Here is a 16,844-nt window from a genome sequence, read left to right on the forward strand (position 1 = left end):
ACTAGTCTTATATTTGAAATGAATTGATCGTCAAAAAGAACTTTCACCCCCCTTTTTTTATTAGCCGTCAATGCTTTATAAATGATCGTGTAAAAATTCCAAAAAAGTCTTCTTTTTTTTCGATTTTGAAAGAATAATAATAATTCAGTTTGATTGCAGATAAAATGTTCCTTTTATAACATACCTTTTCCTTTTTAAATTAAATGGTGGTTCCCCTCCAAAGAAATGAGAAAGTTATGACAAACAAACAAAACAGAATGTAAACAATTGAGCTAAAATACACAAAAAAATAAAATAAATAAACCACTTCAACTTGTAAATAAACCACATATTAATTTGTCATATTGACAATCAACTATTTTTGTAAATTATAAATAATTACTAACTCTGATTAATAACAATGTGAAAACATTTAATTCCAATCATTTATCAACATCCGTTCAATCCTAAATATTTTTCTATTTGTAAACATATATATGCAACAATTCTAAAAATAAACGTTCAAGATGTTTATAAATTCAAGTTTCGGTTAATAACCACGAAGGAAACAGCTGATTGCCGATGTTGACCGCCGGTATTAGCTCGTATCATCACAACTAAAGCAGTAAAAACCGGATCGTAGTAGTTTTCACGCGATCAATGTTGTATTTATCATGTATAGTATTTAAACAAAAATCCATTCGCCTTGAATTCTTTTAACAATGTCGTTGTCTACAGAAGAGAGTATTTCTTTAATGAGCAATCTTATTTTAAAGGATAAGGATAATAGCTTACCGATAAAGGTAAGCATTTATTTAGTGCATTTATTTAGCAATCAGGGGCGGATGCAGGAATTTTCGAAAGGGGGGGTGCTAACCCAGGGCAAAGGGGGGGGTGCAGGGGGGTGCAAAACATATGTCCCGATACAAATGCATTGATCGGCAAAAATAAAGGGGGGGGGGGTGTGCGCACCCCCGGGGAACCCCCCCCACTGGCAATGACAATTTGTCGATATTTAAATACCTCCGTTTTTCTAACGTCTTGATATGGCGATACCCCTATATTTTAACTTTGCCGGCCGGCATCTCTACTGCAATCTTTTAACCATGACAATCTGTGTAATACATGTAGATTAACATTACATTGTCTAGAAGTATGAAAATTATATGTACAAGTGTAAAACGGCAGGTAGAATGCAAAAATTTGTCGTGCATTTCTATCCTGTTTCGAGCTTGGAAGTGCAAATCAAATGAGACAAAGAATAGTTAAAAGTTTTATATTCTTTTTATTTTATATACTCCGCTACTGTCCAAACTATAAAATGAAGTATTTTGTTTAAAATCATCCATTTGAATATCAAGAGGACAAGTCAAAATTCCCGGGCCTTATTGCATCATTGGAAACGCATTGTCAACATCACAAACAAGTCGGCAAACGGTCGGTGACAGTGAGTGTAAAAACTGTAGCTACAGTCAATGCAAATTGACTGTACAGTTGTATTTCAAATACATTTGAATGCATGTCAAATTAAACTTTGTTTATGACATTATTAGCTCCCCCCCCTTTTTTTTTTTTTACAAAAACAACAACAAACAAAACAATAACAAACGAAAAAAAAAACATGTTTAAAAGACCACATGTATCAAAATTCAATGATAAATTGAAAAATTAAGTTTATAAAGCTTTTTCTCTTTACCCCCCCCCCCCTTTTTTTTTGCATACATTCTTTAGATAGATATGCGTTGATAGAATGCTTTTAAATACGCCATGAGTCACCGTGTTTTTATCAGCAATGAACACTGTCTTCCGTGTGTAGCCTTGCTTTGGGCGGAAACATATAACTGACTGGACTTTATTGATGTGCATATATGCATGTTTGCAAATGTTGCATATTAATACTACCTATATGAATTACTTGAGTTATATATACAGTACATGCGTATACAACGTGACGACCATGAAATATTTGCCACTGGACGCTTAGTTACCATCAATAATTTCGAATCTACGTGACTTAAATCGAAATTATTTTTGAAGTGTTCTTACTACAATAATTTTTGACCTTTACCGTCACTTTTCTACCTACCAATGAATTCTGCAGGATGTACGGAAGGGTGGTTGTTAATTGTACGTTATACATAAAAGTTGTACTGCTTTTGGAATAAATAGCTACCTCCAAAAAATATTATCTGTTGTCTCTATTGAAAATGATATTTTGTTCCGTTTATTGGATATATTTTATTGTACATCATGTACATAGAGTAAAACTTATTTTTACCAGCAATGTATTCTAACACACAACATTCTGAGCAGAGCACATATTTGGAGATTTGTTAATAAACATAATTTATTCAGTTGCTTTTGATTGGCTAGTGCCTTTGCTGAAATACCTAAATAACAACCCAAGCCTTATAAATATATATTAAAGCACTGCATGCTCTGTGGTTTTTTTTTGCACTGAATAGAGTGTTTACTTCTTGCCAAATTTCTTCTTTATTTGTTATTTCTATTTTATGTTTTGTATCAAAAACAAAATAATATGTGGTAATGGAGGACCGAGTTTGTTAGAGTTCATGGGGAGAGGGGGAGGGGGCAAACATTCGGCAAAAAGGTCTTTTACAATTTAGGCGTGCGAGAGTCTCATTATTGGATCATGTCTACACATACACATACATATACATGTAATTTCAAAAAAAATATGACAGATATATTGAAATAATTTATTTATGGTTAAATGAGCTACTATACGATGTATAGCACCTGCGACTTAACTTGAGCATAGTGTTCATTGTCAAATTTATGGGCAGTTGGTCAAGTGAAAGCAATTGCAGACTACAATATTTACCTTTATCCTCATTTATATTAAAATGAAACAGAAAAGTTCCCCATTTAAATGGTTAAAACCATAGTTTATTAAAAAAAATACACTTGCTGCTGGTGTTATTACATTTCATTTCATTATCTAATAATAAATTTTTTTTCAATTTTACAAAACAAATTTCTAGACCCCCCCCTTTTTCCACATCACTTCCAGCCTGAGAAAAAGCGTCATATTAAATATGTACATATGACGATCGTTTTATAATAAATTCCTATAAAAAATAAACTCAAAGATTTTTTTCATATTTCAGAACCATATACTACAGAAGCAGGAGGAATTAGCCCATAAAGCAGTAGAATATACTACTACCTGTGGTAGCTATACCGCCTGGGACACTGATGTCGACCTTTCACCACCAGACCCGTCTGTCTCACTAAACAAAGATGACGTTAACATTCAAGATTACTACAATGCTTTACAGTACAGCTTGTTTGAAAACAACCTTCCCGAGACTTTCGACAGAACGAAACAGCCGAGAACACGAAAGCGTGATACGGAAGTCGCAATAGTTGTTTTAGCATCACCAGTGGAATGCCTGGCGATACTGCTAGAAGGTGGGCGCCAATGTCCGGGCGATATGCTGCTCGTGTTGTCACCAACATGGGTTGTAAAGGAGAAATCTAATAAAGGCGAAGGTCTGCATTCGCTGTTGGTCAAGAAGGCAATTGTATTTGATCGATCAGGAACAACCTATGTCGATGTCTTCCCGACGCCTAGACGGTGTTCCTATTTTGTAAATTTCTTCACAAAGGCGATCACCGATGGCCAAAGAAATGATGGTGTGGAACTTGAGCAGGACTTGGATTGTCCAATGTCCAGTTCTGTTGAGTTGTGCAAGTATGTAGACGATAAACTACTGTCACGTATATGGATGGCGGAAGCGGGAGTAAATTACCCAGAAACCCTAGCTATTGCATACAAACCATCGTATGAATACAATATTCCAGAAGACGCAAATATGAAAGTTTTGATCGTCGAAAATAAAGATGGCATAGATAATTACGTAGAAGAAAACGTACGTCAGTTCCTGAATATGGAGAGAGTCAGATCATTTGAAAAGGTATGTTAAAATTGTTTTTTCTGAAAGGTTACGCTGTAGTATATTACACAATTTTTAAAAAAGTTTTTAAAGAACAAAACTTAAAACTGAAGGGCAATACAATATTTATTTCAAGGAAGGATTAGAATTTGACAAAAAGAAAGATTAGATATAGACAAAATTGATATAGTAACAAGTTAAAACAAAAAAAAATCCACTCAAACCCAACCAAAAACGGTACGTTCTTTTGATGAAAATTTTTGCCTCTTTTAAATGTTTTTTCTGTTACAAAATAACGGGATTGAGAAACGTTTGAAAAGAAGGAATACATACTTGCATATCACAATCTTTTTATACAACACGACAAGTCCAAAAACGCACTTGTATCTATTGTATTTATTTTGTATTTTTATCTATAAATAGATCGTGGTAAAACCCTCTGGTACCATGTGGCACGGTAGTAGATGTGTGACGTTCCATAAAGTGAAAAATGTGGAAGAAATTTGTAAAGCTGTACTTGACTTGCTGACTTTATTGGAATTGGAGAACACAGTCCTGGTTGAAACGTTTTATCAACCTGTAGAAGCCGCAAATCCAGAATTAGGTAATATTATACTCGTGTTTAAAAATGTAACTCTTGCAGTGGCGGATCCAGGAGAGGCTTGCGGGTTTGATCCCCTCTTTTTTTTTTTTACATTTGTAACTATCAATGCATTTGAATGGGGACACATCGTTGGAACCCCCTTTAAAATTGTCTGGATCCGCCCCTGCTCTTGGATATATGTATTATACCGTTTGAATTGATTTACATTTGGGCCCTATAAAGATGACTATGCGGTATGGGTTTTATTCATTGATAAAGGTGACCGATAGTTGTTAGTGTCTATGTATTTTGGTCTCTTAAGGACAGTTGTCTAATTGGCAATTATATCACATCTTATTTTTATGCCCCACCTACGATAGTAGAGGGGCATTATGTTTTCTGGTCATGTTCCCTATGATCTGATCTTTCTAATTTCAATGCAAAATTAGAGTTTTTACACCAATGTCACGGTCCACTGAACATGGAAATTGATAGTGCGAGTGAGGCATTCGTGTACTGGGGACACATTCTTGTTATAATAATGTTTATCTTGATTTAATTACATCAGAAAAGATTTGAAATGAAGCAATCATGGATTACCCCGTACATCCAATTATATATTAATTGTGGAAACAATTATTTGTTTTTTTCAGCTGATTACTCATTCAGATGGAGGACCAATGTATGTAGAAGAGTAGACGATACACCAATCACAACACAGATGGTTTGTGGGATAGGTCTGAAACATCAACCAATCAATGGCGATAACACTATTCCCCAAACTTTTGAAACAACAATGAAAATGTGGAATATGGAAGAAGATGAAATGAATCGTTTATTGGATAAAGTTTCCACAGGTTCAGAAAAGATCATGGAGCGTATTATTGAATATGAACGTGGATTGTCTACAGACATCAAAGGAGGCGTTGGAGCACGAACTGAACTTATAGGTATGTCTTTTTCTTTCTTTTTTTTTAACCGGATGAAATGATTTGGGGAGTACGACGGGCGGCGGACGGGCGTACGGCTGTCAAAAAGTGTCATTTAAAACATGAAAACGCGTTGAAATCTTTTCAAATTTAAATAAATGTGTAGAGCCATGCGACTGAATGAAGGTCAAGTTCAATTTTCACCATTTTAGCTGTTTTCGTTGTTGAGTTTGGATCTTTTCAGAAGCAAAGAAATAGAATATGATTTATTCCGTTTGAGTTATTTCCCTTTGAACAAGGAGTTTATTGATAAAATCAAACTGTGCTTCATTTCACAATATATTGAATATATATTCAGGGTTTATTCAAATGCTGAATTTTTCTATCTGATCTGACTTAAAAGGGCATGTGAGATGCTACATTTGGTTTGCATCGTTTTAAAATATTTCAGCCAAATTGAGAACAAAACTTGAAAAAAATAAAGTTACAAAAATGTTTCCAAGCATCCTGTCTTACCATTACTAACATGGTAAACATGTCTATTAATAGAGACGACAAACGACAATAACCTTTATATCATACTTGCATTAAAAATTAATAATTGATCTTTCTTAATTATTTCTTATAGGTATTGACTACGTTCTGGGAATGGTAGATGGACAGTTAGAAGCAGTTGGAATAGAAGTGAACAGTCATGATTGTACTATCAATTGCCAGCTGTTTGAGTTCTTGAACCCTCACAGACAGGGAGAAGCAGTGAAACCACTAGTAGAGACCATGATAAGACGTTCACAGCTGTTCGCCATGCAAGACAAAACTGTCGTTGTAGTAGGAGCTGGAGGTTTCAGCAAGAAGTTTATATGGGAAAGCTTTAAATCATTTGGCATCAATGTAAGTCGATTTATTTTGTCCATTTGTATTTGTTTGAGATGTTATACTTTGTATCAAAAGATACAATCACAATCACTTAAATATATATAAAAATTAAAAAAAAAATAGTTATCCCTTTGAAAAAATATCCGTTTTCTCTCTTGGTATTTTATTTCTTTCAAAAACATTCATTCGAGTCTGCAAATAAATGTTGCTATATATGTACTATTAAACATACACATGATTGCTAATGAGACAACTTTCATCAGGCGATCAGAAAACAGTAGATTATATTTTTAGGGATTCGTAATTCATATTGGCACATTTACTAAAGAAAACACACGTGACCATAAACTTTCTATAATTTGGTAACGAACGAGTCATGTAAGACATCCCTTGCATTTTAATTAAGTTTCAAATTTCAAGTGCTTCAATTTTAACCTATACAATTTAATTATAGATATTACTGGTACGGTCTATCATATTTTTTAATGATTTACTATTAAATGAACATTTGTGTAGAAAATATATAATAATATTTGTTGTTAAACTTTGTATGTACCTTTTAGGTTGTTCTTGTTGAACCGAATAAATCATGCTTTGGTGCATCGAGGTGCACAAAATTTATTCAGTACGATTTTCTCGACCATAAACAAGACGAAACACATGCTACAGCCATTATTAAAATTCTGAAAGACGAAGGAATAGATGTCGATGGGTGCGTTACCTTCTGGGAGGATTGTGGTCCGTTAGCCGCAACGATATGCGACATGCTAAAATTGAATGGTCCCGGAAAACGACCAGCCCTAATTGCTAAAAGGAAAAGTTGGACACAAAACGTGCTACGGTCAAGAACCGGCGATATACCTCATTTCCCCAGATCTCATCTGTATTCCAGTATCTGCTGTTCTATCAAAAGTGAAGAAGACGTCGACAAGGCTTTGGAAAAGATTAGACTACCTGCCGTATTAAAATTGGAATATGGATCAAGTGGCGTTGGGGTCAAACCTGTCGCAGACCGTGTTGAGTGTATTAATATATGGCAACAATTATCATCAATTCTCCAGAACGACGAAGATCACCCTGGTGTTGGGCTCGGTCACGGTAACGACATTATGCTGATGGAGAGAATTGATGGTACAGAACATGACATAGATATCATTATATTCCAGAGGCAGCTTATTGGTGCATTTGTCTCGGATAATGGACCATGTAGGACAGGGTCTTACACAGAAACAGCAGCCTTACTGCCAACATGCCTACCATTAGATAGGAGAGGACAGCTTATAACCTCTGCATATCAGTGCTGTACGGAGATTGGACTCGTTACTGGGGTGTTCAACGTTGAAATGAAAATGACAAAAACAGGACCAAAGTTGATCGAGATCAATGCTAGAATGGGAGGTTTCTATCTCCGGGACTGGATCAAGACTTGCTACGGGCACGATCTTTTACTTTATGCTTTCATGGTTTCTTTGGGTATCAGACCAGTGATCTCAAGTGTGCAACCTAAATGCACTCTAATGGGTATGATGTGTCTGTCGTCCGTACACAAACAACAATTAAAAAATCCAAACAGCTTGAAATTCTTAAATGCGTTGGTTTCTGGAAATATTGTCAGGTATAACCAGATGGAACCGTCATTAGACGAATGTGGTAGTGAAAATGATGAGGAACCATTTGCAAACATTGCTGTCATGGACAAGAACTTGGAAACAGCCAAAGCTAAACTGATCAATATCGGAAATGCTCTTGGTTTGAATACGAACAACTATGACTACAACTATCTGTTGAGTCATTTCAAATAATGACGGTTAGTGGTAGGTGTACTCAGCGATTACTGCTACCATCATTCATAAAAAAAAACATTCATCATTGCTCAGCGGTTACCGCTGGAGTCATTCATTAAAACCATTTATCAATTGTACATTTCAAGAATAGCGGATTTGTAGAGATAGGAACTTTGTATATATTAACAATCTAAGTCATTGCATTGGAAATGTTAATTTGTTTAATTTAAAACCAAAACAAAAAAATTAAAAAATTAAATTGTGATGTTTAGTTTGAAAAAAAGACATTAAAAAAAATCATTTAGTTCTGTTTAGCTTACAAAAAATAAAACTTTCATAGTATTGTTCATGTTTTTAGAGTTGAAAAAAAATTTGAAAATGCTTTTTTTCACACTCTAAAAATTGTGTTTAGAGCCTAAACACTTTCCTAAACACATTTGTGAAACCGATTTTTGACATGTTTTAAATCTAAACATGTTTAATATTTAATGTGCTAACAGCCTTAACGTGTCAAGCTATAAAGTGCTTAGACTGTAAACATGTTTAGATGTAAAGTGTTTAGACTAGAAACATGTTTTGCTAAAAAGTGCTTAGCCTGTAAACATGTTTAGTTGTAAAGTGTTGTATCTGGAAACATGTTTAGTTCTGAAGTGTTTTGTCAGGAAACACGTTTAGCTGTGAAGTGTTTTGAATGTAAACATGTTAAGACCATAAAGGGTCGTGAAGAAACATGTTTATCGTTTTAGTGCGATAAGCCGTTACTTCATTAGACCCCAAATAAACTAATATTCCGGAAGGCTAGACTGTAAACGTATGCTAGCTTTCAATACTACATGTGTTCATACCATCACTAAAGGAGCCAAACGCATCAAACTAAGAAACTTGAATTTCCGAATCAAATTGATTGTGACTAATACCTTTTTAATCTGAATGAGTATTTTCTTTAATTCAATTGTCGACATTCGACTATTGCATTTTTTCTTCATTTCAAATATTCATTAAACAGTCTAGAACTTTTGAAATGAAATTATTATTATACTAATTCTAGGATTAAAAACAAAATTACAAGATATGAAACAAAGGAATTTGTGTAATTGTTTATTTCCAGTTAATCATTAACACAATCAAATATAAACTCATAAAATCATAAATTCATAGTAACGTACATATACATAATATTGACCAATCAAAACAATTTGAAAATGTAGGACTGTTTTCATTTCACAAGTCAATAACAGCTTCTCCTTTCTTAGTACCCAACTGCTAGTCACTGGCCTGAAAGATAGAAAAATATTGATAAGCAACTAAGTAGAATTAATCTAAAAATATGAGTATACGAACTACAACACCAAAAAGTAAATGCATGATTTAAGATCAAGATAACAACATTAGAACCGTGGTATAAAAGCATAAATGTACTGATGAGTACATTGATATTTTTAATATAAAACTTCTTTTCATGCTTAATATCATTCATTTGATCAAATATATATTGACATTTTTAAAATCAAATACACTTCGGATTCTTACCTAGCAATATAGTTGCTACTGTGCATTATCTCCTCTTTTAGCATGTCAAGACAAATGATTTTCTCTGCACTTCTCTCATCTAGAATAAAACAATACATATCAATAAAAATATAAGAAAGCACAACGGCTTATAACTATTGAAGAAAAACAAGTATCTTTTTATTTATTTTGAGCAAATGTTGACTGGCATTTAGGAAGTGCTTACTACAACAATGAACTCGATATGACACTGGTTTTGCGAATGATGCACTCGGCAGATTCCGCTTCCCTTCATGTTCCATTATAATCTGCCGAGGAGTACCAAATGAAAATTGTCCTCACAAACTCCTTTCCAAGAACATATATATATATATATAATAATAAGTGCTAGCTTGCATGATAGAAAATTAAACAACTATTATCTTTACACAAGATAGTTTGAACACTAAAAGCTCTTACAAGCACTTATTTCGTGGAATGGTTCCCCCTTTTTCTTCTCCTGCATTGACTTTACAGTATAGTGTACTTGTACATAATACTTATAACTGTCAATAATCATTTAAAATTGGCAGTACTAAATAAAAATCAGTATTATTATAACTCCTTACCTTTCTGAAACAGTTAAGTTACGGTCAGTTATGGTCAGAAGTAAACAGCGTGGCCTTTGACTTCGGGTTCTTTGTTTCTTCTTCCCGCTCAAAAATTAGCACGTGGTATGCATGTCGTCTTCGGCCTAAATGTGTTGTAATTCTAAACGTGTTTAGGAAAGTGTCTAAATATTGAAAGTGCTTAGAATTTAAACACGTTTAGCTTCATATACTTGAAGATGCAGCTAAACATGTTTAGCACAACAACATGTTTATTGCAAAGTGCTGAGAGCCAAAACATGTTTAGTGCGAAGTGCTGAGAGCCAAAACATGTTAAGTTTTTAATGCTTAGAAATTAAACACTTTCCTAAGCACATAAGTCTTGCAACACGTTTACATTCTAAGCACTATTTTTACAGTGCACTAAAGTTTAAAGGAATGATTTTATGCAGTTTGATTGGTTGACCGATTACCACTGTCTACGTTCGTGCAATCCAATGTGGAAATTCAGTGGATCAACAAGAACGAACGCCATTTTAGGCATTTAGACATCAAGAATAGCAAGACTTGTATATACTAGTACTTAGTAGCACGTTTTAACAGTTAGTTAATTGTGTGTGGAGGATCTGAATTTGTATTTTGTATTTTGTACTGTTTGCATAATAACATACTTAATTTAATATTGTATTTACGTTGTATTAAAATTTTTCTTTTGTTAGTTAAACATCAGTAAATTGTAATAGGGCAAAGTAAATAATTAAATAATGAAAGGAGACTTGGAAGGCAATATTTTATATAGTCTTCAACAATAATCTTTTGTCTGTTGTTTTTCCATATCGTGCTTATATAACCATTTGATTTCTTGACGGTGAGGGGCGCAGGAGGATTTGAAAAAGATATTAAGTTGTCCTGGTAGGATGCCTGTGTTACTGTAGCAACCGAGTTGACATTAAATCATTAATGATCAATCCGAAAACATTCCTACCCCCCCCCCCCCACAAGAATATCAAATGGCCGTTCCCTTGATCCTTCCTAGCTATATTTGTATGTGTAAAGAACGATATGCATATGGTATGATAATAAGACTACTGCATCGGAGACAAATGACATAGAATTTAACAACAATAGGTCACTGTGCGGCCTTCAACAATGATCAAAATACAAACCGCACTGTAAGATAAAAAAAAGACCCTGAAATGACAAATGAAAATCTATACAAACGAGAAAACTAACGGACTTCTTTAAATTGAAATAAAACTGACCAAAATACAATCTTGATATACAGAAGCAAACAACAACTACTGAATTGCGGTTTCCTGACTTGGGACAGACACATACACTCTTCACCTACAATCTTCACCTACAAAATTTGAGATCGAGGCTATCTGAGAATATAACCCAAAACAAACATAAAACATTGTGGACTTAACTCTAAATACTTTTCAACAGAAGTTGAAATCCATTAGTCTGGTCAGTCCTGAACGGCAACTGTTTACATGGACATAAAAAAATTAGCGTATTATTTACTAAACACCGCTGCTGAAAGTGTATAAACTCACCATAGATATCCGGTGCCAACAATTGATACAAAAACCAGAGACATACACTGTATAGTTTTAGTTCATGATACACCACACGGACTTACAAACTCTAAACAGATTTCAACAACTGCTTACAACGGATTTAAGAAAAATGTACCACTCAAAGGCTTACAAAACGTTCCTCGTCGGCTCAAATTAAAATAACATAAAAGAGAACATAACGATGTTCCTGATTTTAACATGTATATACAGGAAAAGTGTGGAACAGGAAACCATTTCAGGGCACCCGTGATTTGTTAGGTTTATGTCGCTCTGTCATGTATATACAGGAGTAGTGTGGAGCAGGATACCATTTCAGGGCACCTGTGATTTGTTAGGCTCATGTCGCTCTGTCACAGGATACCATTTCAGGGCGCCTGGGATTTGTTAGGCTCATGTCGCTCTAGATCTGTCACAGGATACCATTTCAAGGCACCTGTGATTTGTTAGGCTCATGTCGCTCTGTCATTTGTTTTCTATGTTTTGTTTTGTATGCAGTTGTTTGTCTGATCTTTCTCTCTTGTTTGTCATGGTGTCATCATCATGGTTTGTTTTCCCTCTTGTTTGTCATGGTGTTATCATCATAAATATAAATGTCAATGACACAACTCCCTTTCAGGACACAATGTGGTACAATTAAGCCAAATTATACAGGTTACATTTTTTCTTTCAATACAAGCAATCTCACTGATCAGTATGCTACGCAGTGCCCCCAAATGACCAGTATAAAACATATTTGTTTTTTGGTATGTAGATTTTATTAGAAAGGAGCAAAGACTGGCGTCCAGAATATGAACCAGCACACAATAAATTGAATTATGTGAAATGATAAAACTGTTCGGCTAAAGACGTCAAACGCTTTTTGTCATAAATTACCCGAAAAATTTAGCAAAAGATAGAATATATCAGGGTAGCGACTGACGTCTGACTAAATAGATGAATGGGGCTAAATATTAAAATACTACTTTTTGATAATTATTCCTAAAGTAATAAAAATAGAGAAGTTCTCGCTCGGACACACACTCCATAATCTAGTATAATATAAGAGCATAAACCTGAAGCACGGAGAGGCACTCTACTGTCTCCACACGGCACTAAAGACAGTAAAACTCTGTAAAAAATAAAATTGAGAAAGGAAATGGAGAATGTGTCAAAGTGACAACAACCCGACCATAGAGCAGACATCAGCCGAAGGCCACCAATGGGTCTTCAATGTAGCGAGAAACTCCCGCATCCGGAGGCGTTCTTCAGCTGGCCCCCAAACAAATATGTATACTTGTTCAGTGATAATGGACGTCATACTAAACTCTGAATTATACACAAGAAACTAAAATTAAAAATCACACAAGACTAACAAAGGCCAGAGGCTCCTGACTTGGGACAGGCGCAAAATTGCAGCGGGGTTTATATGCATGCAAGGTTGATTCTTATCGAAATATTCAGAACTTATAAATACTGCTAGATTACATACCGAACCTCATTTTACTTTTCTAAAGACAATGAAACTCCATTTTTTTTCATACAATAAGCCAGGTTTATGGAAAACTTGATAATGACAGAATTGATTTTATAATCATCTGTAAAGAAATGTTAGAATTGCTAGAGACCGTTCAGAAACTAGATAATATGTCGTTCAGGAACAAAGTGCCCGGATATACGATCTTGAAACAACAGTCACTATCCAAAGAACCCATATTCAAGATTTAATGACCGATAAGAAAACTGGCATAGAATATCATCGGAAACTGGAACGTCGTTTAAAGTGATTGAAAATAATTTTGTTGGGTAACATTCCGTTCCGAAGGATTATGTTGTGAAAAGCAGTAATATTTCTCCACACGAAAATGTAGATAATGTAAGAGGGACAATACGTATTATAAAAGTGGAATAGTTGGATCGGTCAAAGAAATTGTTTATTCTAAATTGGATGCAATTTCTCGGAAAGGTAAGGTTTTAACACCTTCATTTTGATTTAGGATATAGCTATCTATTATAGACTTATAACTAGTATGTTTGTTAAAGTACACAATAAAAATTAATATTCAAATGAAATTTAAAAAAAAAAATGTATTTCCACTTAGAAATTTTTAGTTTGTGTGATTTTCAATTTTTATCACTTTTAGTTTAAAAGTAGATGGTCGTCGCACAAAGCGGCATAACTCGGACTTAACTAAAGGATTTTGTTTACTGATATTTGTTACTGGTCACCCTCAGTAAAATTTAAACAAATAAAAAGGAGGGAAGCCTTTATGATATTCAAAATCACTGAAAAGGAACAGAATGATACGATTTTTTTTTTACCTTGGATGCAGACAGGTATTTATTAACAGTATTTTTGCAAATCCTTACTGAACTATTGCTAAGTAAGCCGGAATGCCTATATGTTAACTTTATGTGGAATTCTGGGCTGTTGAACGAAAACTCGAATGATTGTGTCCGAGATAAATGATCCACATTCGTTTATTAACTATACGTCTTTCATTTTTCAGAACGTCTCCTTTTACCAACAGATAACACAGCCAGCGATGGGCTTGACGCGTTCTATTCCTACATGTTCCATCCAGAAATTAATACTAGTGTTCATCTAACATTGATATACGACGTCTCCGTTACCAATGTAGGAAATGGGTACAACCACGTGACCGTAATCTTCACTGCACCAACGAGTGGGATTTGTGTGTTTATATGGCAAGGGGTACAATCAAAATCACGTGATGGATATACACACACCGGTAGTAACAGTCGAGCAGACCGCTTGAAAGGTAAGTAGTCGTATTTACTTGTTTATATCAATAAAATTTAATAAATAAGGTAGTGCACCGAATGTAGGATACTATCTAGTTTTGAAATACACAATTATCCTTGCTGGAAAGCGTGTAGTTAATGCGAACACTTTGACACAGTTCCAAAATTTCACCGTCGAAGTGTTTGCAATAACTGCACGTTTTCTAGCAAAAACAATTGTGTATTTTAAAACTACATACTATCCGACATTCGGTGTGCCAACTTATTAATCAAAATTTAATTGATATAAACAAGAAAATGCAACTACTAACCTTTCAAGCGGCGAGTTCGACTGTAACTTCCGGTGTGTGTATATCCATCACGTGATTTTGATTGTACCCCTTGTATGGGTAACCCGAGTTTAATATTCCGGGGAACATTCTACCGAACTCATGATAAACAACGCCGTTTATTGGGTCACCTTCCTCCGAGCAAAGAATGGCGATGACGGCTCAGTCAGTGGGACCGTTTTGGCTACGTTACTAAAGGCGATTCGGTCTATGTGCGCGTCCATTCCTCATATGCCGGTGATTGATACATTCATAGTAATGTACATGGTCGTCCATCATTTACTGGCTGGCTTCTACATAGAATCCCAGATATTTTGATTATTCGAAAAGAAATTATTCGAAATAAAAAACTCAGAAGTAAAGAATAGTTTTTGATTTTATGGCACTGATGCAAAGACTTTCTTGTTACGGAAGACAGCCACTTTTCAATAATATTGCTTTGGAAACAAACTGACAATGCCATGTCAAAAAATGTAAAATTGATCAAAAGACAAAATCAGTTACAGTATACAGAACACAAATAGAAACTAAAGATTGAGCAACACAAACCCTACTACAAATCTTGGATTATTTTAGTGCTCCGGAGGGGTAAGCAGATCGTGCTCAACTTGTCAAAAGATCATAGAACACGGAAGTAAACAATAACAGATCATCGTACCACCTTAAACCATGAGCAAAACGTAAACCGTTAAATAAGCTTAACAAAAATATTTGGTGGTTAGTATTAAGTTAATTCACCAACATTTTTGCATGTGTGTGGTTTAGAGACATATTCCCTGCACACATTCCCTGCACAATATATTAACCTAGAACATTTTCAAACGTTAAGCAATGATAGATTCAGTGTTGGCATGAAGACTTTTAGACAAACAACTTCCTACCAAATGTTACTTTCTGATAGTTGGGCCAACAAGTCCCACCAAATGTTATATAACTTAAAGGACGATTTGGCTATCATTCAAATTTGGCTAAAAGAGTTCATATTTTTTTTATTCGTACTTGTTTCAATTTGGACCAATATTAATTATTATTGGTTATTGCCGAGAAATCTATCCAAATGTGTAACTGATCAAAGAACATCGGAATTACTAAATACACTCAGTACCTTACCGTACCTTTTCAAAAAGGGCGAACAGTGCTAAAACAGTAAAAATAACAAAAACACCAAACTTCGAGGAAAATTCAAAACGGAATGTCCCTATTCAAATGACAATATCACAAACTCAAACACACCAAACGAATGGATAACAACTGTCATTTTCCTGACTTGATACATGCATTATTTTATTTAGAAAATGGTGGATTAATCCTGGTTTATAGCTAGCTAAACCTCTCACTTGTATGACAGTTGCATAAACATTCCATATACTGACAACAATGTGTGCATAAAACATACATACATAATAGGTATAAATGTGAAAATAAGGTAACAGCAGTCAACAAGGGAACGTCACCATCTAAAAATGATAAATTAACAATAGGAAATGAAAAATTATCTCTTTTATCATAAATTTTGGTATTAAATTGTTATTTTACATTAAAATTGGTTAATATCTATTTCACTTTCATCTTTTCATGCTTTGCATAGGCAGCAGTCCGTTTTTTTACTGTACAGAACCAGTCTACAATTGACAAAGGGAAAGAACTTGTGTTAAAACTGGATCATTACAAAATCAAATCGGTCATAGGCAAAAAGACTATAAGGTAACGAAAATTTTCAACAGTATTTCTAAGCGCGTTTTAATTTGAAGGTTTTGTTTCATTGAATTTTCATTATTCAAAAATCATACCATACATTTAGCAAAGGGATTGGACAAAAGGCAGCGCCTATATAAATCCGTTCCCAAACAAAATTGTGATTTAGGAGAGGCAACCCTTTCTCCCTTTTCGATCTTCAACATGTGACTATGCAATATATATAACAGATGAAGATACCGGGAGTTAATATACGTCTAAATATGAAGTAAATTAGAGTTTCTGTATTCTTGCTGGTCAGATTCTTTCGACTCATAAGTTTTGAGTA

General features: G+C 34.4%; 1 protein-coding gene and 1 long non-coding RNA gene across 2 annotated transcripts; one reads left to right on the top strand and one right to left on the bottom strand.

Moving 5' to 3' along the window:
• Positions 1-540: 540 nt before the first annotated feature.
• LOC139502389 (carnosine synthase 1-like) lies at positions 541-10,979 on the top strand. Its single transcript, XM_071291834.1, has 7 exons — positions 541-782; positions 3,111-3,920; positions 4,323-4,503; positions 5,136-5,432; positions 6,040-6,302; positions 6,851-8,475; positions 10,597-10,979. Exons 1-6 carry the CDS (start codon positions 702-704, stop codon positions 8,087-8,089), a joined length of 2,871 nt encoding a protein of 956 aa, XP_071147935.1. The 5' UTR covers positions 541-701; the 3' UTR covers positions 8,090-8,475; positions 10,597-10,979.
• Positions 9,259-10,326, bottom strand: LOC139502448 (uncharacterized). Its single transcript, XR_011658846.1, has 3 exons — positions 10,189-10,326; positions 9,602-9,680; positions 9,259-9,346 (listed from the first exon to the last, which is right to left on the bottom strand). It is a non-coding gene; the product is annotated as an uncharacterized lncRNA (long non-coding RNA).
• Positions 10,980-16,844: the final 5,865 nt, after the last annotated feature.

The sequence above is a fragment of the Mytilus edulis genome, chromosome 14 (genome assembly GCF_963676685.1).
Source record: "Mytilus edulis chromosome 14, xbMytEdul2.2, whole genome shotgun sequence".
Taxonomy (NCBI): domain Eukaryota; kingdom Metazoa; phylum Mollusca; class Bivalvia; order Mytilida; family Mytilidae; genus Mytilus; species Mytilus edulis.